We start from the raw sequence: 22,662 nt of genomic DNA, 5'->3' as shown, positions 1-22,662 counted from the left end.
AACATTATGATAATATAGAATTTGAGATTATTTTTGCTTCAGAATTTTAGTTGCAAGTATGCAAACAAAATTTCTCAAAAAAGTAATCACAAAATAAAACAATAATCTGGATTTCCAGCTGAATTTATAATTAAATGAGACCAGAAGGGATTTCATCCAGCATAAAAGTCATACTTTGTAAGATATAATACTGTAGAAGAACATTCTTTCTCATTATGCATTACATTTTTATTTATTATATGAGGGTTTGTCTTCTTGAATTAAAAGCCTGTGAAAAAATAGAATTACAGTGTATCACAGAATCATAGTATCCTTAGAGTTGGAAGGGACCTTTAAAGGTCATCTAGTCCAACTCCCCTGCAATGAACAGGGACACCACAGCTAGATCATGTTGCCCAGGGACTCATTCAGCTTCACCTTCAAAGTCCCTGGGGACAGGGCATCAACCACATCTTTCAGCAATTTATTCCAGTGTCTTGCCACCCTCATTGTAAAATATTTTTTCCTTGTATCCAACTTAAATCTCCACTCTTGTAGTTTGAAACCATTTCCCCCTCTCATATCACGACAGCCTCTGCTAAAGAGTCTTTCCCCTTTTTTTTTTCTTACAGCCTCCATTTATGTAACTGAAAGGCCACTATCATATCATCTTGGAGCCTTCTCTGCTCTAGGCTGAACAGCCCCTGTTCTCTCAGTCCATCCTCTCATGAGAAGTGCTCCATCCACTGGATCATTTGTGTGATCCCCTTCTGGATGCACTCCAACAGGTCTATGTTTCTCCTGTAGTGAGGGTTACACATCTCCACAGTACTCCAGAGGTGGAGTCCTCACTATAGGAGAGACATAGACCTATGATTCACTCCTTACATCACTTGCAGTATGTGGTCTGTCATTAATAAATTTGTACTTAGAAGCTGTCAGTATTATTCTCAAAATTAATTTCTGCTAGTTTTCTCTACCTTGTTGAAGATTGACCTGTAAATGCTCCATGATAGCTATCATCACAAAGTAATAAAATCAGTCTTGGATCTCAACAAGTGGATTTTTCTGCTCACAAAAAATAGAAAATAACTTGATTACTTTAAAGTTGATAGAAAGAAATTTGGTCAGCAGTTGCAGAAAGAGAATGAAAGTTAGATCTCTTGGGTGTTGGTCCTTCTCTATTGACATTACTACGCTTAAAATGCTCTGCTTCCTCTCCTCCGGCTCTACGTTAAATGCTCCCTATGCACAGAATTTGAAGAAAGTCCAGTGTCTAAAACTGATTAGCCAGCTGCACAAAAACATTGATCATAGGTTTTATCCTGTGGCAGTCAGAATGTAATAGAAGATCAGGAGAAAACCAGGGTTACACAGCCAGAGATGCAGAGTGCCAGTACCTGGGCTCAGGGAGCCCAGATCTCCTCTGGGGCCAGATTCCTAACCTGGGGTAGATTTTCCTGCACCTCTCTATGAGCTTTCTCTTAGAACATGAGAGGCTCAGAATTTTTACTCCAGGGTTGAATCAGGGAGAAAGTAGAAGCCCCCTCACTTGGCTGCATGCTCTGGGTGCTGGTGTGTGAAGGGAACACCATGAGCTTGTGTGTCAGGTAAATGGCTCCCTGTTGGACTGACTGGCATGAATAGTAAGAAGGATTCAAGCAGGACGTTCCTGGGGATTTAGACTTTCAATCACTTGCCCTTTCAGGATGTGTAATTGTAGGCATATCCAAAAGCTCAAGCTGGAATTTCAAGGTTGTAGAGAATCACAGAATTGTTTGAGTTGGAAGGAACCCTTAAAAGCCATCCAGTCCAACTTCCCTGCAATGAACAGGGATACCACAGCTAGATCAGGTTGCTCAGAGCTATTGCAACAGACTCTGCTCAAGAGTCTGCCCCCTTCTTTCTTACAGCCCCCCTTTAGATACTGAAAAGCAGCTTCAGGTCTCCTCAGGACCTTCTCATCTCCGGGCTGAACAGCCTCAGCTCTCTCAGCTTGTCCTCATAGGAGAGTTGTTCCATCCCTTTGTTCAATTTGTGGCCCTCCTCTGAACATGCTCCACCAAGTCTGTGTCTCTCCTGCACTGAGAACTCTACATCTGGCTGCAGTACTCCAGGTGAGACCTCACCAGTGCAGAGTAGAGGGGCAGGATCACCTCCCTCAACCTAATGGCTGTGCTTCTTTTGATGCAGACCAGGATATGGTTGGCTTTCTGGGCTGTGAGAGCAACTTGCTGGCTCATGTTCAGCTTGCCATCCATCATCACCCCCTAGTCCTTTTCTGCAGGGCTGTGCTCTACCCGTACATCTCCCAACATATACTGATGGTACTTGTACAGCCATCACCCAGGTGCAAGACCTTACAGTTGTATATGTGGCCAAATAAAAGGCAGAAAGGCATTTGAAAGGCTTAAATTTGGAACCTGAGTACCCACTGCAGAATTTAGCCCTAAATATCTCTTTTCACAAGATCACTCTTTGTTCAGTTACAAAGCTTCCTACTTTCTTGCTCCTATTGATCTGAGTGATAATGTGCTAATGTGCCACATATGATATATGAGTGACTATAAAATTTTCTTCAGGTAAATAGTGAACATTTGAGATTTAGCATTTCTGTTTTCTTACACTGGTTTAATAAAAAAAAAAAAAAAAAAAAAAAAAAGAAGCAAAATCTATAACTAGAAAACCATGCAAAACTAATAACTTGCTGTTTAGAAAGCCATTTTGCCTTATTTCAGGCCTCCATTGTTCTATGTGAGTAAATAATCAGAAATTAATAAAAAGCTAAATCATTCCTAGCAGAGACTAAATGTGGATCTAAACAGGAAACCTAAAACAAAGTGTTGTCATGGTGATATGCAGGAGACTAAGCAAGCAGTACAAAGCTCCTCTTCCGAGGAAACCTGAGAGACGAGCTTGCATTTCTGTCTGTCATGGTTAATTTATCATTTCACCAAAACAGTTGTCAACATACAAATTATATTGAAGGCTTATAACAGGTGTCTTTTGTTTTTTATGGGCACAACAGATTTTGATTCTAAATCACAATTTCAGATTTAGTCTTACTTAATCTTTTTGAGGAGCTTTTGCTATTTTTACATTTTGCTATTTAAAAGGGCAATTAAATATTGAGATTACTTCCTCTTCAGTATGTCATCATGAGGCCACATACTGTAATGAGTTTCACATACTGATTTCTCTGAAAGGGGAATGAAGGAAAGTAGGAGCCTTGCAAAATTTATGCATGCACACTTTAGATTTAGATGGATTTAAAAGCTGGTGGTCACATAACAAAAATAGGTTATGTGCCGTGTCACTCTTGGTGTTATTCCTTGTATGGAAGGGAAAATAGGAACTAAACATCAACAAATGACTTAATACATGTCAGTTAGTTAATTATTGGTTTTAAAGTAATTAAAGCCTTAAAATTCTGTCTTCAGCACTTCATGTAATCACTTTGCTATTAAAGAAGGACAACACATTTGATCTGAGTGGGTTTCTGTTTTATTTATTTTTAGATTTTTGCTCTGAAATAGGTGTCTGTGGCCACCAACTGGTATACTTTAAAGTTCCAATTACTTAAGTTAATTTTCCATTTCAGTCCATCTGAGAAAATATGCCAAATGCCTATCTAAGTGGAACATCTAGTAATTACACCCACATCTCCTGAGAATCATTGAGAAAAGTTCATAAAAATAGCCATGAATTATTTCTTTTCAGTTCACTGGGGGTACAAAAAAGTCCATCTGCTTAAACAAACGAATCACACCATCGTGGGTTGTGGCTTCCTGTTAAACTCTGACAGATTTTGCATGTTGCAGGGTTAGAAGTAAAGAAGACATCATTGCTGTGATATAAATTGAGATGCCGTAAGTATTTCAGTACCATAGTATGAACCTAGTGTGCTTACCTGTACAGTCTAAAAAAACCACGGTAATGAAAGCAAAGTATGGACACTCCTTGCTGTCTTAAACCAGTAGGATGAAGTGTGATGCATCAAGCCTAGGCATGTGAAACACCTTATGGGAAGTAAAGTGAAGAAATAGAATCTAGGAACCTTGCTTTGTGAGAGACCCTCCACCTCTCTGTAATTATCTTCATACAAGACGTCTGTGGACATCAGGCTGACATCATGGAATGTGAGCGGTGAGTAGAATTAGAAAGATCTTTAGGTATTTCCATCTTCACTTCAGAAACACTGGTGCTATGCAAATGTTATAAGGAAAGGATCCACAGTCAGACTACTAGGTACTCTGACAGGCTGGACTGCAGACAGCGAAGTGGATTGAAAACTGACTAGGCACAGGGATCAATTGGTGCGAAGTCTAGTGAGAGACCAGTAACTAGTGGCATACCACAGGGGTCAATACTGGGTCCAGTCCTGTTTGACATCTTTTCTGAAGATAAAAGTGAAGGGGACAGAGTGTTTCCACAGCAAGTTTGCAGATGACAAAAAGCTAGAAGGAGTGACTGATATGTCAGAAGGTTGTGCTTCCATCCAGAGGGAGCAGGAGAGGCTGGAGAAGTGTGTTGACAGCAAACTGGAGGAACAAGTCTGGGGACTAGTACAAACTGGGGGCCACCTTGTGTGAAAACATCTAAAGAAAAAAGAATTTAGAGGTACTGATGGGCACCAGGCTGAACACGATGTAGCAATGCGCCCTTGCAGCAAAGATAGCTAATTGTGTTCTTGACTGTATTACACAAAGTACTGTCAACAGGTGGGGCAAAGTGATCTTTCCTTTCTACTCAGTGAAACTGTTCCAGTTCTAGGATCAAAAGTACAAGAGATATATTGGAGCATCCACTGCAAAGAGCCAGGGAAATGACGAAGGCTCTCTGGAGCATCCCTCCTGTGAGGAAAGGCTGGGACTGTTCAGCCTGGAGGACATGAGGCTTAGCGGAACCAGCAATATGTATACATACCTGATAGGGAAGGTGCAAAGAGGACAGAGCCAGACTCTTCTCAGTGGTGTCCAGAGACAGGACAAGAGGCAATTGGCTCAAAATGGAATGCAGGACACTTTGTCTGAACTTTAGAAAGTTTACTGTGCAGGTAACAGAGCCCTGGCACAGGCTGCCCAGGCAGGCTGTGCTTCCTGGAGATCTTCAGAAGACACTTAGGCATAGTCCTGGGTAGTCTGCTTGGGTAGGGGTTGGGTTAGGTTACCTGAGGCCCATTCCAACCTCAACCACACTGGGATTCTATGAGGTGACTACATTGCTATGTATATTATTCTATTATGTGTCTGCATTGATAGAAATAGAATTTATTTGTCGCTGGCTTTTTTTTTTTTTAATATTTGATTTTATTTCTTAGAGAAAATGATTCTGGTTTTATTAACTTTAACTTCCTACTATTTTTTTTCTCTACTGAGTCTTCATTAGTTTTAAAGTTCATGAATTATTAAATGCATCTGTGAAAGAAATATAATTAAAAGGTGTTATTGTGTTTATGCTAGTGACAGCCTGAATTAACAGCAACCTTTCTGTTTTATTTTGAAAGTTATATGAATGCCTGGGGAAAACAATCATTACCTATTAATATCTCAGGAAAACAAAATTAACATTTTTGTCAAAAGGAAGTTTTACACACACAGTCAGGTTCCCCCTACAATGTATCATTTAATGGGAAGAAGATGTATATTTACCCCTTTTATGTAGGAGAATACTGGCGTGCCGGCGTCCGTTTCCATTCTCAACATAGCATGAGTAATTGCCGAGGTCTCCTTCCTCCACAGAATTGAGAATCAATGAGATAGAAACTTCCTGTTCCCCAAGATGTTCCTTGAGAACCCTAATAAAAAAAAAATCATGTCTGTTCTTCTGCTTGTGTCACAGTATAGGAATAGATAATAATGACATAATAGTGCTACTTACAATTCTCAGCTCTCAGGCTTCAAATTTAGCTATGGTTTTATGAAATCCTAATTAAATTATATCATGCCTTTTTCTCATTCACTTCTAATGAAGAGGTTTAGTTTTGTAGATATTAATGAGAGTTTCAGTTAATTGTATTTAAACACGATGATGCACACACTGATAACACATTATTGCACACTCTGATGGAGACCCTGATCAGTAGTTTGTAGAGTCTTGAAATGTTAGAACAGAAAAAGTGAATACAGTTATTTTCAGGTTTAGAGTGATGCTAGTAGTCTTGACCAACACACTGTACTGAAAAGTATATTACTTCAATGTATTATAAAATTTAGTATTGTAAGTAAGTCAGTAAAATAAGCTAGAATGCCAGATGCCACTCATTCATACAGACAATAATGAAAAGCAAAGACCAGCATAACTTTCTACTTGTCTTCCTGTTGCTTTCCCCCTTATCAAGCCTAACAGCGGCTTTAGAAATCTGGAAAAGCAAATGAGAAACTTCTACACGCTTCTCCCTTACTTCACACCTGACAAAATATGTGGAAGCCAGTCTTCTGGGTCCTCAGTCCACAAAAGAAAAAAGTGGTAATGAGGTTTTTTGTCTTTTTTTGTTAGCTTTCAAAATGCCACATCTGCTTGAAAGGCTTATGAATATTTTTACATAAGAAATGCAGCTAATCTAGTTGTCTTGTGCTATTTAGTGCATTGATCTTGAAATTTATAGAATAAAATTGACGTACACTGATGAAATATATCTCAGTATACAAAAACAAAAGACCCTGAACATCTATGTGGCCTTCTTGAATTTGGTAAAGGAAGTTTCTTCCTTTAAACAGAAGTAGTCCAGGTCAAAGCTGAAAAAGAAAGTGATGTTTGTCTTTTCATAAAGTAATAAACTCTCATGTATGAGTTCAGGTAAAAATAAGCTCACAGTTCTATTACAGACAATTATTGTGAATATAATACACCTGTGATTATTTAACTTCCTTGATAGTACACGATTAGATTTTCCAACATTTCTGTGTTTATCCATGATGTACAAACACAGTCACATACACACACACAATTATAAATGAAAACAGAATCTCTTTAGATCCAAGTAATTACATTATATTGGAGTTGGGAAGCTATGTCAAGTATGTTATTCACTGTACAAACCCATTTTTTTTTCTCAGTATCCAAATGAGATAACACTTTTCGAAACAGGAAAAGTACATGACGTGAATCACCAGATTCTTTCTATAACAAATATTTCAGCAGCTATAACCAGCCCACATAACAGGAGGTTTGGATCTCACAGGCCAAATAACATCCCAGGAAACTCAGTTCTTTCTTTGAAGAAGAACAGTCAAAATATTCAGAAAGAGAAGTCAGACTTCAGCATTTATTTAAGAACTTGAATTTTAAAATACTTATTTTGACCTACTTTTCTTGGTATATTTACTTTTCTTTATTTTTTTTCAGTAACTAATGGTAATGTTTAGTAACTTAGTGCTACTGGTTTCGGTAGTTTTCCACAGTTTGGAAAAGTCATTATGACACTAAATGAGCTTTTGCAGCTCTCTTTGCATCAGGTCTTGCTATATTTTTCCATTCTCTACAAATGAAATTGAAAAAATTTAAGTGAACATTGTAAAAAAGGGACCGAACCCCAAATGTTCCTGAATTAATCTATAGTAATTACTACATTAACTGTCAAAAAAGATATTGACTAAGAGACTATATATATGTATATATATATATATATATTTTTTTACCTGATATCACTTTCCCAGACTCGACTATCGTCCAAATCTTCAATAAACTTCTCCCCTTTCATCCAGTAGATTAAAGGACTGACATCTCCACTATATCCAAAGAAAGCTCGGCAGGTTAGATTAGCAGATCCCCCTGTTAAAAAGAAAGAAGGAAAATATGTTATTTCAGAATTTACAAAAAAGATTCATATTTGAATCAGTAGCTGATTTAAACAATGTACATCTGTAAACACCCTCAACTTCCAATCATTGCTGGAAATGTCCAAACATATCTACTTGACTTGCAGATGGTTTTCATTGTATTTCCTGAAAATAAAGACAATAAAATTGAGTTTAAATGTTGCATAAGAACAGGATTCAACTTTGTATGCTTTCTCAAATCTCTTAAAATTTTTGAACTTTTTTTTTTTTTTTTTAATATGGAAACAAATTCAGGATGCTGTATAACAGGAAGATGAGTAATTATTAGATATGTCTTATCTGAAATGATTTATGATTTTCAATGAAAGAACCTGACTCCTCCAACAGGCTTGAATTCTCATTTCCACGCCACAAACGGTGCGCATTAGAATCGCATTAGAAATTGAGCTGCTTTTAATCATTTTAATAAAGCTTACCTACAGTTGATACAACAATATGTCATTTTTCAGCAATGCCTACTAAGGAAACAGGAGTATACCAGTACTTGAAAATAGGAGAAGAAGGTCTCACTCATAATCAAAAAGTTTGAACCCGCATCTCTGGTTAAGGAGACAATTTCATGTCATTCAGAGCAAAGAGAAAATAAGCTAAAGATCTTTGAAGAAAGGGCAAAAACTCTTTTAAATATATTTTCTGTGCTCCTTGGAGTAGTGCACAGGACTGTTCTTTGCAAAATCATCTTCTTACAACATCACCTTCTGAATGGTCAGTACACCTTCCTAGAAACCCATCTCCTTGATCACTATACAGGGAGAGCTCAGAAAGTGCCATCTGAAAGATGGATCTCACTGGAGAGATTTTGGCGATTCTGAAGCCATTTGCAGGGAATGAGATGGTCATTATGACACCAATTAATGAGAGTCAAGGGCATGAAAAATGGGATGTGATAAATTTCCTGACTGTTCCCAGGACATTTGAGTAGATGCAAACTTGCTTTCTCGGAGCAAATGCACAATATATATAAACTAACTGTAACACACAGATATGTGGAAATGAAAAAACAAAACCATGAGGGATTATGAATACATTGGCTACAGTCATCCAGTCTAGCATATGTTCAAGGCTGTGAAATGCCTAGTAATCACAGCTCATAGCAAGGTTCTGTGATAAATGGATAACCCCTATGCTGACACCACTGTCAGAAGGAAGAGCGCTAACTCATCACTACCACTTCTTGGTTTTTTTCTGCAGCTTTCCTACCAAATCAGTGTATGGCTGAAAATTTTTGGCTCTTAGGAGCTGGTAAGATGACAGCTGTTGGAACTGTGGCTTCTGGACAATTTATCCAGCATTCACAGAGATTAGGCACCATGGGTTCTGAACCATCAAATCTCTCTGGGCTCTTGCAGCTAATAAGCACCCACTAAGCTGCTTTATACACTGTGGAGGCCTCTAAGACTAACAGGCAAATACTAACATACATATGTTGCATTTTTTTTTTTTTTCTCTTAAAAAGCATATATATATATTGAGGGGAGAAATGTAAATCAAAACAAAACAAAACAACAAAACAATAAAAACAACAAAACAACCTCTGTAAGATAATAGACTTTCTTAAATTCTTGAAGAACTTTTCCCCCTAAATAAAATATTTGAACACCTTTTTAAACACAAAATCCAAAGTTTCCTTTCAACATGAAATATTTCACCTGAGAAATAGATTGGGAAGGATGTACAGCCTCTTAATAGCACTGTGTAAATTACAGTTGCTGAGCAAAGGCCATTAACGTGCCAGGTGTTCAGCTATAAATGACCTATACAGTCTACCTTGACCAATCTTCACACAAAGCCAGTGGGAAGTTCATTAGTAGGTCATCAAGAAAGATTCAGTGATCATCTAATGACCAGCTGTGACCATTAATGAGGAGGTCTGTACTCTTGAGCTTACAACTCTTAGCAGAGGGCAGTGGAGCTTACTTGCTGGAGCAGAGATGCTTACAGCTGTAAGGTGCATGTATGTAATGGATAAAGATTTCCTGAAGAGCAATATTATATGCAGATCTTGATCCCTACTCCAGGGCCATTCCCACATGAATGCGAGTATGCTAAGGCTTCATTTCTCAGTAGAAGCACACCTTTGAAGTGAACAGTCAGAAGAAAAACAGTTTAGAATGTAGTTTGGCTGTTCTATATGGGCAGTCTATTTAGGAGAAGTCTGCAGATTTTTAGAAAGTGGTTAAAATTAAAGTAAATAAATACAATAGCTACTTTGTTTTGTGTTTAAGCTAGTGTACAAAACAACCTGTCAGCCGTTTTGTAGGTATCATTTACAATTTACACCAAGCAGCTATTTTCGTCTGTGTTTTCCATGCTGAAAAAATCATAGGAATGTGCTGAGAACTATAAATGTCATTGAGTGGATATGACTAAGTGGGTAATGAGTGGGTATGTTTTTTATGCCATTAATTTAAATTTTCCTGTAAATGCTGGATTATTACAGTTTTATTGTTCACCTCTGAAGGGATTTAAATGCAAGTTTTAAAAGAACTACTGGGGCAATCCATATCTATCATCTTTGTGGTGAGATGCTGTAAAATCTTAAGAATGTTCTGCTTAATCTGGATCTTTGTTAAGTTTGTTATTATTATTTATTTAATTTTAACAGACTGAAGTCAAGAGTCATGAGATTGGAGTCGTTAGATGAAACTTAAATTCATTCATTTATTAAAACAGTCAAGAAAGGATAAATAGGAAAAGACACTTTGGAGCTTTTCAGCATAGCTCCATTGCTGTGACCTTGAAAGAGAACCATAAAGACATGTGAAATGACACCTAAAAAGTGAGCTTCAATTAAGTATTTCTCCATCATCCTTATTTCTGAAAATTTGAGTTGATTTTTGTAAAAACTGGAATAAACATCGCTAAATATTACTGCTGTTTCTTGTGATAAATTTGCACTGTCAACTCTAGCTTGATGAGTTCAAACTAAATTAACCCAAAGGTCTTTGCTATTTTAACTAGAAATAGTTTTTGTTGCACAGACTCCTTTTGAGTAGACTGAAGTGTGAGGAAGTACAACACGTACTTTCTTGCAGCAAACAAATGCGTACAGCAAATTAACATGCTGGTTTGTGCCCATTTTTGCTAATAGGCAACATCTGGGACACTTTGTAAACTTCTGCTTTGGGAACCTCTGTCCAGGAGAGGGCACTGCCTAACTTCTAAACTTTTTTTTTTTTTTTTTTTTTTTAATCAAAACAAATTCTTATTGTATAAGCTCTAATTAAAAACACTGGCTTGCTAAGAACCTGCTAGTTGTAATTAGCAAAAAGAGAATATTTTGTGGTTGGTGAAATGTCATCTTGTATGGGCAGTTTGAATTGCTCTCTTAATCATTGAGTTATCATACACTGCGATGACACCAGTTCCAACTTCAGATTCAACAGATTCTTCATGGGAAATGCAATGATTTTTTGAGAAGCAGTGATAATTATCAGACATCTTCCTCAACCTCTTTCTAAATGAATTCTTAAAGATGTGTTAAAGGAGTGAATTCAGAGCCACGAACAACATCTAGAAATGCTGAGGGCTGAGAGAGTGGAAATGTTGTGTGCTTAAATATGGGACTTCTTTTTATTGTACATTGTAAAGCAATTATAGCACTTATGCATAGGCGATACCTACACGCTTACAAGCATGCCATGTATTTGTAATATTGACTCTTCAAAATGAAATTGTAGAAGGCCAAGGCAGATGGAATCAAAATCTCTCACACACAAATAAGATTCTTTCTATTCATTTCAGAGGAAAAAGTACTGATTAAATATCTTCAGACTTCCAGGTGGAGGGATGCAAAAAATTACTAAATTCCTAGGTCTGATGGAGAAGCGAATACTTCTAACAAAGTCAATGACCCACTTAGATTGCCAGTGTTATCTGCCAAGCCCAGCAGGCAGGTAGGTAGGTAGAACATGTTCGTGTTTTCAAGGAAGTTTCACATCCTAAGGCAGTTTCTCAAAGCCTTGTTATAAACATGACTAAAAAGGAAATAGAAGAAAAATAAGTGTACATACAGCTTTCAACCATGATACTTGATCATGTGGGACCTGTAAATCTTCCCTTAGAGCAGGGTGATCTGCAGGGATTCCTCTAGAGTCCTTCCTTGCCTACACAAATCATCACTTGCTGCTATGCTGCCCACTGGTTCACATGACTATTTTTGTATCTTGATAACTTGTACCCTTTTACCAGATTGTAACTGTCTTATTATATCTTTCACATAGTGGATTAGGCCAAGTTTTAAAATAAAATAAAATATTGTTTTCTGAAATATAACTGCAAACTGGGAACTAATAAATTCCAATCTTCTCACTGAGTGGTATGTTGTGACGTCTTTGGCAAGTCATCATGTCTTACATCTATACAATTGCAAAGACACAACGTGCAATTTTCCTCTACTTAGAATTCAGTGGATGTAGATTTGGAAAAGGCTGGGTATTATCATTGCACTAAATACTATCATACAAGTGTGATACAAACTGGCTGAATGTGATTACAGAGCTATATCTCTTCATTAATAGACTTGTCTCTATTCTGCTATGCCACTAAGCAGAAAGTTGATTGCATGAGACTTACATATTGAATGAGTTCCTCAGGCCACAAATGTGTAAATTCGGAGTACACACAACCAGTCCTCCAAAATAAAATAAAAAATAAAAAATCTGAAGGTTTGCAGCAAGATCAGAGAGAGACTGTAGCTTTTGAACCTTTTCTGAATTTGTAGATATCACTACTTATTAAAAACGTTAAAAATTACTTCTTGAATTTCTGATTTTTAGTTTTTTTTTTTTTTAAAGTTTTTGTCTTGCTCATTAGAGGTTTTTCTGTTTGTTTGTTTGCTTGGTTGTTTTTTCTTACATAGAAACTAGCTCTCATTCAGCAATAGGGCCAGACTAATTTGCCCATGTGCAGTCATTCACTGTCACATGAAAAGCCTTGTACTGCACAGGGCTTCCAGCTGCTGAATTACAGTTCAACAGTACAGAAATCAATGTAGGTGTCTGTATGTCATTCCTTACATGTTGCCTGCCAGCCCTGAGCTGTTTGAGTCTGTAGTTAATAAGGTGCTATACTGAAGTATACATGGTTAGATCTAAGATTAACCTTAAAGTATTAAACTTTTCTGATAGACTGCATCATAGTTTGTGAAGGAAAAGAAATTCAAATCCCTTTTGCTTGGAATGGAATCTTTAGCAGCAGGACTGCTATAGACAGTCAATGAGAATAGTGATTGCTACAGCAGACTGCAGAAAAATAAGTGATCTATGGGACTCTGGACTTAAAATGCACAGGACATTTCTCAGATATGTACACTGTCTCACTAACCTTCATTTCACATGAAGAAACAAAACCCCTGAACCAATAATCTTGTTTTTCCTAACAGCAGGCCTTCCCTTGTGATAGATGGTAACGTCAGACTGATAAATTAGCTGTTCAGTAAGAATTTTTCATAATTTTCTCTTCAGAAGTAGTGTGTGGAGTGGGAGACAACTATCACAAGCATAAAGCAAGAGTCACTAAAGAAAAGCAAATTCACCAGAATAGTTTTACAAGCTTAACTTTTACTCCAGGCGCTCTTTCTCTCTTTCTTTCTTTTCTTTTCTTTTCTTTTCTTTTCTTTTCTTTTCTTTTCTTTTCTTTTCTTTTCTTTTCTTTTCTTTTCTTTTCTTTTCTTTTCTTTTCTTTTCTTTTCTTTTCTTTTCTTTTCTTTTCTTTTCTTTTCTTTTCTTTTCTTTTCTTTTTTTTTTTTTTTTTTTAAGACAAATTCATTTCTCTAATTCTTTATTCTTGTGCTCTCTGTCAGATAAAATGACAATTTCTGTTTTAAGAGCTTAGCTGTTTCTAGATATGTCACAAGAAAATATCCTTTATAACAAAATATCTTCAATAAAAATATCAAAGAGGTGGCTTTAAATGTCAAACATCACTTGTTTTTCAGCTCTTACAGTCTTACAACTATTTATGTTTAAATCTGTCTATACTGTGCATAGCTTAGCATTCTTCAGTCTTTTGTTTCTTTATTCTTCATTGACCATAGTGCTTTTGACTACAGTGCTATGGCTCTTGCATTTTAATGGTGCTACATGGCAAGAGCAAGCTTAGATGAAGATCCTTTTGCATACAGGAGTTCTATATGGGAAACAATACTCTGAATGGTCTCTACACCTTGTAGAGGTGAAAAGAGGCAGATAGAAGAGACAGACCTATGAGTGCCACTGCCCTGCAGCAATTTCTGACTGTCTGGATGGCCTCTTGTGACCTTAGCTTTATTCCATGTCAAAAAGGGGTCATGTTTTGGGGGACTCCTTGAACAGCAAAAAGGGTTTCCTATTTATTTTACATTTCAGAAAGGTTAGATTAGGCAAAATTTGAAAATAATTTGATGTGCCTCCAGTTAAAAATACTTACTGATGAGAAATACATGAAGAGCTAGAAATTAAGAGTTCAGTATATGGCTTGGAGCTCCCAAGAAACTGTCAAACTGGGAGAATTACTCTACAACTCAAATAAGATATTTTCAAGCCATTACAACTCTCGCTTTTTCTTCATTCCCATCAAAAATCCAAAGTCAAAACAAGAGAATGAAATTAGACAGCTTCTTTGAGGCAGAACACCAGCATCACTAAACATGTTCTGTTAAGGAGCTACTGGTACATAATGGGTAAATCTCAGTCCACCCACGAGTCCTGAAATCACAATAATTTTGTAATATAATATGCTTGCAATGCTATAGTGTCCTGTTGTTGGCAACTGCGAGACCCCCCCACGGGATGTGACGCAATAGGCCCTCTCCCAGCTCTATGATTGATGTGTGGCACGTGCTCTTAGGGGCGTAGACGAAGCACATAGGTTATATAAGCTAGAGTTCATGTGTAATAAACACCATTTTGCTGTTCATCATATTGGTGTGTGTGTGCAGTCATTTGGTCCTGGCCTGGTTTTAGGTCAGTACCGTAGGAGGCAATGCAACAGTGTCCCTTCCGTTTTGCTTTCTTTAACCCATGCAAACTGTAGAAATAACAAACAATTTATTTTTTAATTTTTTACTTTTTTACTTTTTTTTCGAATTATTTTTTTAACCTGAAGATTATTAGATTATTGACACAACAGATGAATCCATTTAAATCTCTTACCATGGAGGTTTTGCTATAAATCTTGTTCTTTCTGAACACAATACACTGGTTTTGCTTTGGTCTCTCGAGGGTGTTAGTCCATATCAAAAAGCACTGAACATCAATCATGGCAGCAAGCTGCAGCACTAGCACCTTCCCTCAGCCTCCTGTTCAAGTGCACCATACAGTGCTTTCCATGTAAGGGAAAGGCAAACTCTGTCCTGGATTCTAGATAATGATAAATTGCTCAATTTTTTTTTTCCAAAAGAGTTTAACTCTGGGGAGCTGTAGCGAACAACTTACTGTGTCAGAACACACTTAAACAATACTAATAACCTTAAGGAACAGATCTGGCAATTCAGTTTACATACGAATTATCAGCTATTCAATATCTTGTGGCTCTTTTAGCCCTGGACTACACAGCGCTTAGTAAGCAATGACAGAAATGGAGCTTCACTCTGTGGTTTTATAATACCTGTTCCTTCTCTGCTTTGGAAAGAGAGATTGTAGTGTTTGTGTAATCATTAGATACATTAGAGTTCACATAGCAAATGCTCAGCTTTTGAGTCACGTATATGTATGTTGCTCCAAAAGTAATGCCTCTCATTTATTTCCATTGAGACTACAATCAATACAAAGAGCACAATAACACTGAAGATCAAATTCTTGCTGTGCATTCCTGCCCCACAAAACAGCTTTTCCCTCTCGTTCCTTTTCATGGGAGCATCTGCTCCACACTGAAGCCTGCCTAATGCTCTCAGCCCCAGAAACATGCTTTTCCTACTCTTGTTTTCTGGATCGATGAAGGCCTGTGATCCTCAACCAGTGGTGCTATTCTTGCACCACATGTGACAGACGGGGTGAACTAATCTTGTTCTCTTGAATAAAACCTACTCAAGGTCTGGCTTTAGGTTGAATACCTTTCCTTGACAGAAAAATAGCCTAGCTGGATTAGGGATGCAAAAGGAAGAAGCAAAGCCAGACATGCCCATCTATGTTTGAAGCAGGTGCAGTGCTGAGCATCATAAAACAGTTTTTTTCAAAAATAATTTGCTCAATCAAGAGCAATTAATCATCAGATTGCTTTTGTTTCTTGTACATTTCTCTCAGGAGTGACCTGAATGCTGGAAAATCTGGGCTACTGCAAGACTTCCATAATTTATCTTCTTGTAGCAGCCATGTGGGCCTGCAGCTCTCCTTTATCCTCCTTTACTTGCAGTTTCTACAGTTACACTGTGTAGGGTCCTGCCAACAAAGATCCTGAGAGGTTCAGGGCTCCTGGATACAAAGCCAAATTCCTGAAGTCTGCTAGCAGGACATCAATCCTCATTACCAGCACAGCTGTGAATTTCCTTATTGGTCTGTATGATGTATCCTTGTCTTGCTGCACGCCCACCAATACTATAATTTTTGTTTTACTTTGTTTACCTTTTGTTTACCCTGAGAAGTATGGGGAAGAAAGTCAAGCAAAATTTGACTTTGCTCCATCAAATTCCTAGGAATGAAGAACACTGTGACTTTTACAAACAGGAGGGGAATCAACTCTTTGAAAGAGTAGATAACTGCAGGAGAAGGAGAAATGGTTTTAAGTTGAGGGAGGGGAGATTTAGGTTGGATGTCAGGGGGAAGTTTTTTACAGAGAGAGTGGTGAGGTGCTGGAACAGGCTGCCCAGAGAGGTTGTGGATGCCCTGTCCCTGGAGGTGTTCAAGGCCAGGTTGGTTGGGACCCTAGGCAGCCTGGTTGAATGTGGAGGTTGGTGGCTCTGCATGTGGCAGGGGGGTTGGAGATTCATGATCCTTGAGGTCCCTTCCAACCCTGGCCATTCTGTGATTCTGCGATTCTGTGATTTTAACTATTTTTGCATGCCTCAAAGTGAGGTATGAAAGCACCTATGAGTGAAGTAGTAATGTAAAGTACTGCTCCCCCCACTGCTCATCCCATCCATGCCCCACCCATGGCTTTCAGAGTGGGCAACTGTCCACAAAGGAGCTGTCAAACCCACTGTTACTTGTGACATGGAGCTGGAGTTTTAATCCAGATCTGCAGAAGAAGAGGCTTTGTTAACTCTTGCACTAGCATGACTCACATCTAAAGTGTACTGTTGCAGTTAAAGGCTTTGCCTTTTACTGTTGCAATAATCTGTGTGTGCTGTTACCTATTGCTGATTAATTAAGCAAAGATGCAATTTTAGAAAGTGTTTAGTATAGTGTTTACTTTTAGTCCTTTGGCATCTAAATGTTATCCCTTTTAAAACATGGTAATTACAGACATACAAAAATGAGTATTATTTATACAACAGACCAAAATGCATGGTCTTAGGCACAAAGTAATGCATAATTGCATATTCAGCCAATTTCTTAAATGTATGATGTATGCTCTTTGCGGAGTTCGCACTTTGTTCAAAATGAAGTCCTATGGAGTAGCTGAAGTAAGATCAAGAGGAAAAAAAAAGCCTTCAAAATTCCTTCCACTTTTGCAGAAAAATATTTTTTAAATTGGGATTCTTAGTCTTCAAATACAAAAAGTGGGAAGGAACAAAGCAGCTAGCCATACAGAACCAAAGCAAAAATCCCCATCCCAGCAGCTGTACCTGACAGTGCTCAGTAGCAGAATGCCAACATCTAGATATCAGAACCACAGTCTCTGAAATCCTCTTGCTTTATGATGAAAATGTCAGCAGTCTCGGAACTACAGCAGTGCTAATAATTAGAAGGAGGGTCATATGGCTGACTGCTTTGGCAATTATCTGTCTGTTCTAGCAGGATGTACATTATTGATTTTAAAATGTTCTGTCTGTATCCTCACATAGTACAATGAGGTGTTTTGGTAAAAGGTATTCCAGTTTTTAATGTTTAAATCAGTGTTGTGTGGGCAGGAGTTTTGTCATTGGGATTAGGATGTGACCTCTCCATGGATACCAGGAATCTGGATGGCAGTAATGAGGTGTCCTCTTAGAGGCAGGATGCTGGCACCTGCCAACCAACACAGCAGTAGCCAAGGAGAAGATTCCAGCAAAAGGTTAAGCTGCGGGGGAGAAGATATTGGTTTTTATCTTCAAACCAAAAAACCTCAACATGCCTAGTGTTCTGTGTTTCCACTGTCGTCCTTTCACATCCCATGCCCTCCTCTCCATCCTAGAAATCTCCTTGTCTGGAGATGGCTGCAGGATGAACACTCCAGCATCCTGCTCAGGTGAGAGGCAACCTAAACTGTATTAAGACAGAGGTATATCTTACACCTCGGTCTTGATATGATGGCTCTGATCTGCTAGGTCTCTTCAAGACCAGTTGATATTTTGAAATTACATCATCTAAAGAGTCATGAAGAAAAGAAAGCAAAACACTGCAAAAAAGATGTGTGGGAATTGTCAGACAGCAGCTGCTTTTCTTCATTCTAAAGATGAACCTGATGCAGCTTTAGGAGTAACATTACAAATTAGAGCTAGCTAAGAGAAGCAGTTGGCCATCCTGAATAAAATGATTCATTCCTAATATGATTAGTACATGTTACATATTAGAATGAAACTGAAATTTAAGTTTGAAAAGAGCGTTTGTCAGCAAGGCAGAAGAAAAAGGTTGACGTGACATTTTCTGCATAAATGAACACTTTGAGGAAAAAAATCTGCTTTTAATGTTCATTTTCAAGATATTTCTATTGAGAAGTTATTGGTGACTCAAATGTCACTTAAAAAAAAAATAATTCTATTGACATGGAAGATATTACAGATGAGCTGTTAGAAGAGCTGCAAGCCGCTAAGACATATAAAGAATGCAGAGTGCTTAGCACTTCCTTTGACTAAGAAGAATATTACTTAAAATTCCTATTGAAATTATTGCTTATTGGTTAGTCAGAAACATAATATACACTCCTTTGTATCTCTTACATAATTTTTACAGATTTGTTAATAAACTGATCATAAAATGATCGATTATGGGAGTAGACACACTGAACTAGAATAGGATTAAATTTCTGTAGTTTAGCCAGTGGGATGGAGGAGCAGAGGTGTTCAGGACACAGAATTTCTGATAAAAAATGGACCGCCATTCTGTTTTCCTGGATTTTTTGTTGTTGTTGTTTGTTTGTTTGTTTGTTGTTGTTCTTTGTTTCTTTAGTTTGAATAGCCTCGTACCTCAGAGCTGTTAGCCCAAAATAGTCTCAAAAGAAGGCTGGGCTGTTAAGACAAGATGCTGGAATCTCTCCCAGGATTTGCACATCAGGAATTCAAGTACTGTAGTAAGAGGCTTGGAAAACCCTGTTCAACCTGGGTTGGTCTATACTTCTGGGAGCTTCAAGTTCTTCGTAAGGGAGAGCAAAGTAGTTGAGAATCCCAAGGTTTTATGGCTAACAAACTTTAAATTAGTGACCTTGGAAACCTTTTCTGATTGGGAAAATGGTCCTCGAAACCCAAGCATGAGTTTCGCAAAAGCACATCTTTCAGTATGATTTCCCTCTTCACATCTTAATACCAGAGATTCAGCAAGATCACTGACTGACATACCAGTCATGTTGCACACCAAGGCTGCCTTTGAGATGAAAACTGTAACCCGACAAATTCAGACTTCCATCTTTACTGCAAAAAGTGTAAAGGGCCTTGCATGATTGTCCATATGCAAGATGATGGCATTGCAAGCTTGGGGAACTCCACTGACTCCAAAACCAAATATGTCTGATCTACTAAAATTCTGAAAAGCCCACACGATCTGGGTGAAATAGTTTTTTACCAGAAATTTCTGACCTTGAAATTTAGATGCAGTTCCATCTCTGCTACATGTGTTGTGTATAATTTTGGGATAGTTACTAACATTTCCATCCTAATTTACCTGCCACCAGCTCTCAAAGCAATTTTGTCCTCTAGTCCTCTGTTTTGTTTAATTAAACTGCAAGGGCAGCAAGTCAATGAGATTCCACATTAGAGACTCCCCAGCATTAGTTGAATGAATGGAATGAATGAGTAGTCTCAGGTACACTAAACAGTGAAACAATGTGCAGGCATAATAGCTAAAGTACAGAAAACAGCATAGCTGCAAAAGGCTGTATGAGGTCAGCAGTATTTCTGCAATACCAGAGTTTAGTCATTCTGAACCAAATCACTGATATAACTGTAGGATGTGTTGCATAGTGTATTTCTATCCTTACTATATCTTGTATGCAAACCAACGCAGTGGATCCTCCTTCTGGTGGAAGCCAGTAAATGCCACTGTGATAGCAAGTATTACTAATTACATTTCTGATTGTTATTCCTTCATTCACTATTTCTTTGTACGTTTCTGAAAGAGGTTACTCATTTTGGCAGGCTACAAAATGAAGTGTGAAGAGTAGGGAAGATTTATTAATGCTTTTATGTAAAGGGTGTCAAGTTTAATTCAGTATAAGATGTAGGGCAAACTTACTTGCAACTTATTAGAAAAAGAATAAAAGCTTGAATGGTAACAGACCGTAGAGGTTTCTAAACAAATTGCTAGTGAAACCTTAGTGAAGAGGACCCTTGTTATCACTCCAGTCTAAGCTACGCTTCTGCCATGAGGAAACTGCATAACACTTCGTAAGCTACCAGATGACTCATATGCTCATATTAAGCATTTACATAACCGTTTATAGGCTGGAGGAATTGGATCATAAGCTACACGGGAGAAGAGAATAATTTCTCTCATGCTTATCACACATCTAAAACTTTTTTTTCTGTTTCAGAAATCTTCCTGCTTTTGGTAGAGATATCTTTGAAATTATTTTGTAGTTGTAATTTCCCTGATCTTTCCTTCCCTTTCCCTTTTCCCTTCCCTTCTCTGCTCTTTCTCGACTTGTAGTGACTACAGTGCTTTCTGCATGCTCTTGTAGGAAAAAAAAAAGGCACTTGCAAAATTCGAAAAGCTATTCAGTAAAGATAAAAATTAGGGAAAACATTTTCTAATCACATTCACTGCAATAAGGAAGCTCCAATATGTGGAAGATGCTGATGTGAAGAAATCAAAAAATTCATTACAGAGTTTGAATAAATATGTCTTCTGTCCATTTCTAATTAAAGTATTTATCACTTCCATGCTCTATGAACACTGTGTGCCCCATACATTGATTCATTTTTTTCAGTAATCTAGTGGGAAAGCTCCAAACATATAATTTGACGCACTTCTTTTCACAAAATTATCCATTTTACCTCTACTTTCATGGATACTACCTTGTATTTCTGTACTGCCTTCCTCCTGAGCTTTTCACTGTATCCTAAAGTATTGGTACCACCATAGCATACCAACTTTTCAAAAACTAACAATTGGCTTTATTAATGTTCACGATTGTTAGCATGATGAGAAACCAGTTGCTGAAGTACAATCCAGGTTGACAGAAAAATTCCCATCCCTAGTCTGGGATTTCACCCACTATGATTTCTCCTACAGTGCTGTCTTCAGAGCACAGTCGCATTTTACACAGCAATATGCCATCTGCTGATGGCTGGCAAAATAACCCTCATCATTACCACTGCCCAACTCAACAGCTGTAGTAGCATAATGAAATACAAAATTATTTAAGGCTCCTACTGCTGCAAGACAAATGCATGAGGACAGCACATTTTACTCCTCGCACGCAAAGGTGTGTCATCTTGGAATGTTTTATTACATGTGAACAGTAAGCAAATGGAATTTGAATGCTTGTGTGGATTAAAAAACAAAGTTTGGCCAATCTTTCATCCATGGATCACTGAACAATGTTCAGTGATCAAAACAATCACTGACGTGCTTCCTGCATTTTGGGCTTGCACCGTCAAGAGAACCAACTCTAGTGAACACTGCCTGTCTTCCATCCTCAAATGAGTTTGAGATGACCACATATAAAAGGTGTATGGTAAACAAGAAGAAGTAATCAGAGAGTAATTAACTCCTCTGAGAGCTGAGATGAAAAGGTGAGTCTTAGTCAGCTGGAGAAAGTGACTATGAGAGAAGAAAAACAAAGCCAACCCATACATTGCAAGAAAGGATTTTATTTCTGGAGTTAAGGGATCACAGAATCGTAGAATGGCCTGGGTTGAAAAGGACCACAATGATCACCTAGGTACAACCCCCTTGCTATGTGCAGGATTGCCAACCACCAGATCAGGCTGCCCAGAATGCCTCCAGGGATGGAGCATCCACAACCTCCTTGGGCAACCTGTTCCAGCGTGTCACCACACTCTGTGTGAAAAAACTTCCTCCTAATATCTAACCTAAACCTCAAATGGTTTAAAACCATTCCCCTTCGTCCTATCACTGTTCACCCTCATAAAGCCATTCCCCCTCTTGTTTATATGCTCCCTTCAAGTACTGGAAGGCCACAATGAGGTCTCCTGGAACCTCCTCTTTTCCAAGCTAACAATCCCAGTTCCCTCAACCTTTCCTCATAGGAGAGATGCTCCAGCCCGCTGATCCTCTTGGCCCTCCTCTGGACCCACTCCAAGACTTCTGCATCTGTCTTGTGCTAAATGAATGCAGAATTCTTACTGTTAATACAAAAGGTAGTCATGGAAATGAGGTAACTACAGCAGAGAACTTTCAGACCACTAAGTCAATGTCCTTAGTGTGGGATATAGTTTTCATTCTTCCAACCTACTTAATAGATATTAAACTCTTGCTACTGGAGCTTAGTCAGAAGACCAGAAACAAAGTTGCATAATTATGTGAGAGATTTGGATAGATGCCAAGACAAATGTGTTTGGATTAAATACTATATAATTAGTTTTTATTCACTGTAAAGCTTTATAAAA

The 22,662-nt window shown here is 38.0% G+C and overlaps 1 protein-coding gene across 1 annotated transcript in view; it reads right to left on the bottom strand.

Annotated features, from left to right (window-relative positions):
• Positions 1-22,662, bottom strand: part of IL1RAPL1 (interleukin 1 receptor accessory protein like 1) — a gene marked incomplete at both ends in the record, with an annotated part of 599,615 nt that overhangs the window by 21,796 nt on the left and 555,157 nt on the right. The window contains 2 exons of the mRNA XM_079549852.1: positions 5,631-5,776; positions 7,620-7,752. Coding sequence (XP_079405978.1) covers positions 5,631-5,776; positions 7,620-7,752 — 279 coding nt within the window. The remainder of the gene's footprint in view (positions 1-5,630; positions 5,777-7,619; positions 7,753-22,662) is intronic.

Source organism: Tetrao urogallus (genome assembly GCF_951394365.1).
Source record: "Tetrao urogallus genome assembly, chromosome: 1".
In the NCBI taxonomy this organism is placed as follows: Eukaryota; Metazoa; Chordata; class Aves; order Galliformes; family Phasianidae; genus Tetrao; species Tetrao urogallus.
This window is presented reverse-complemented; position numbering and strand designations above follow the sequence as displayed.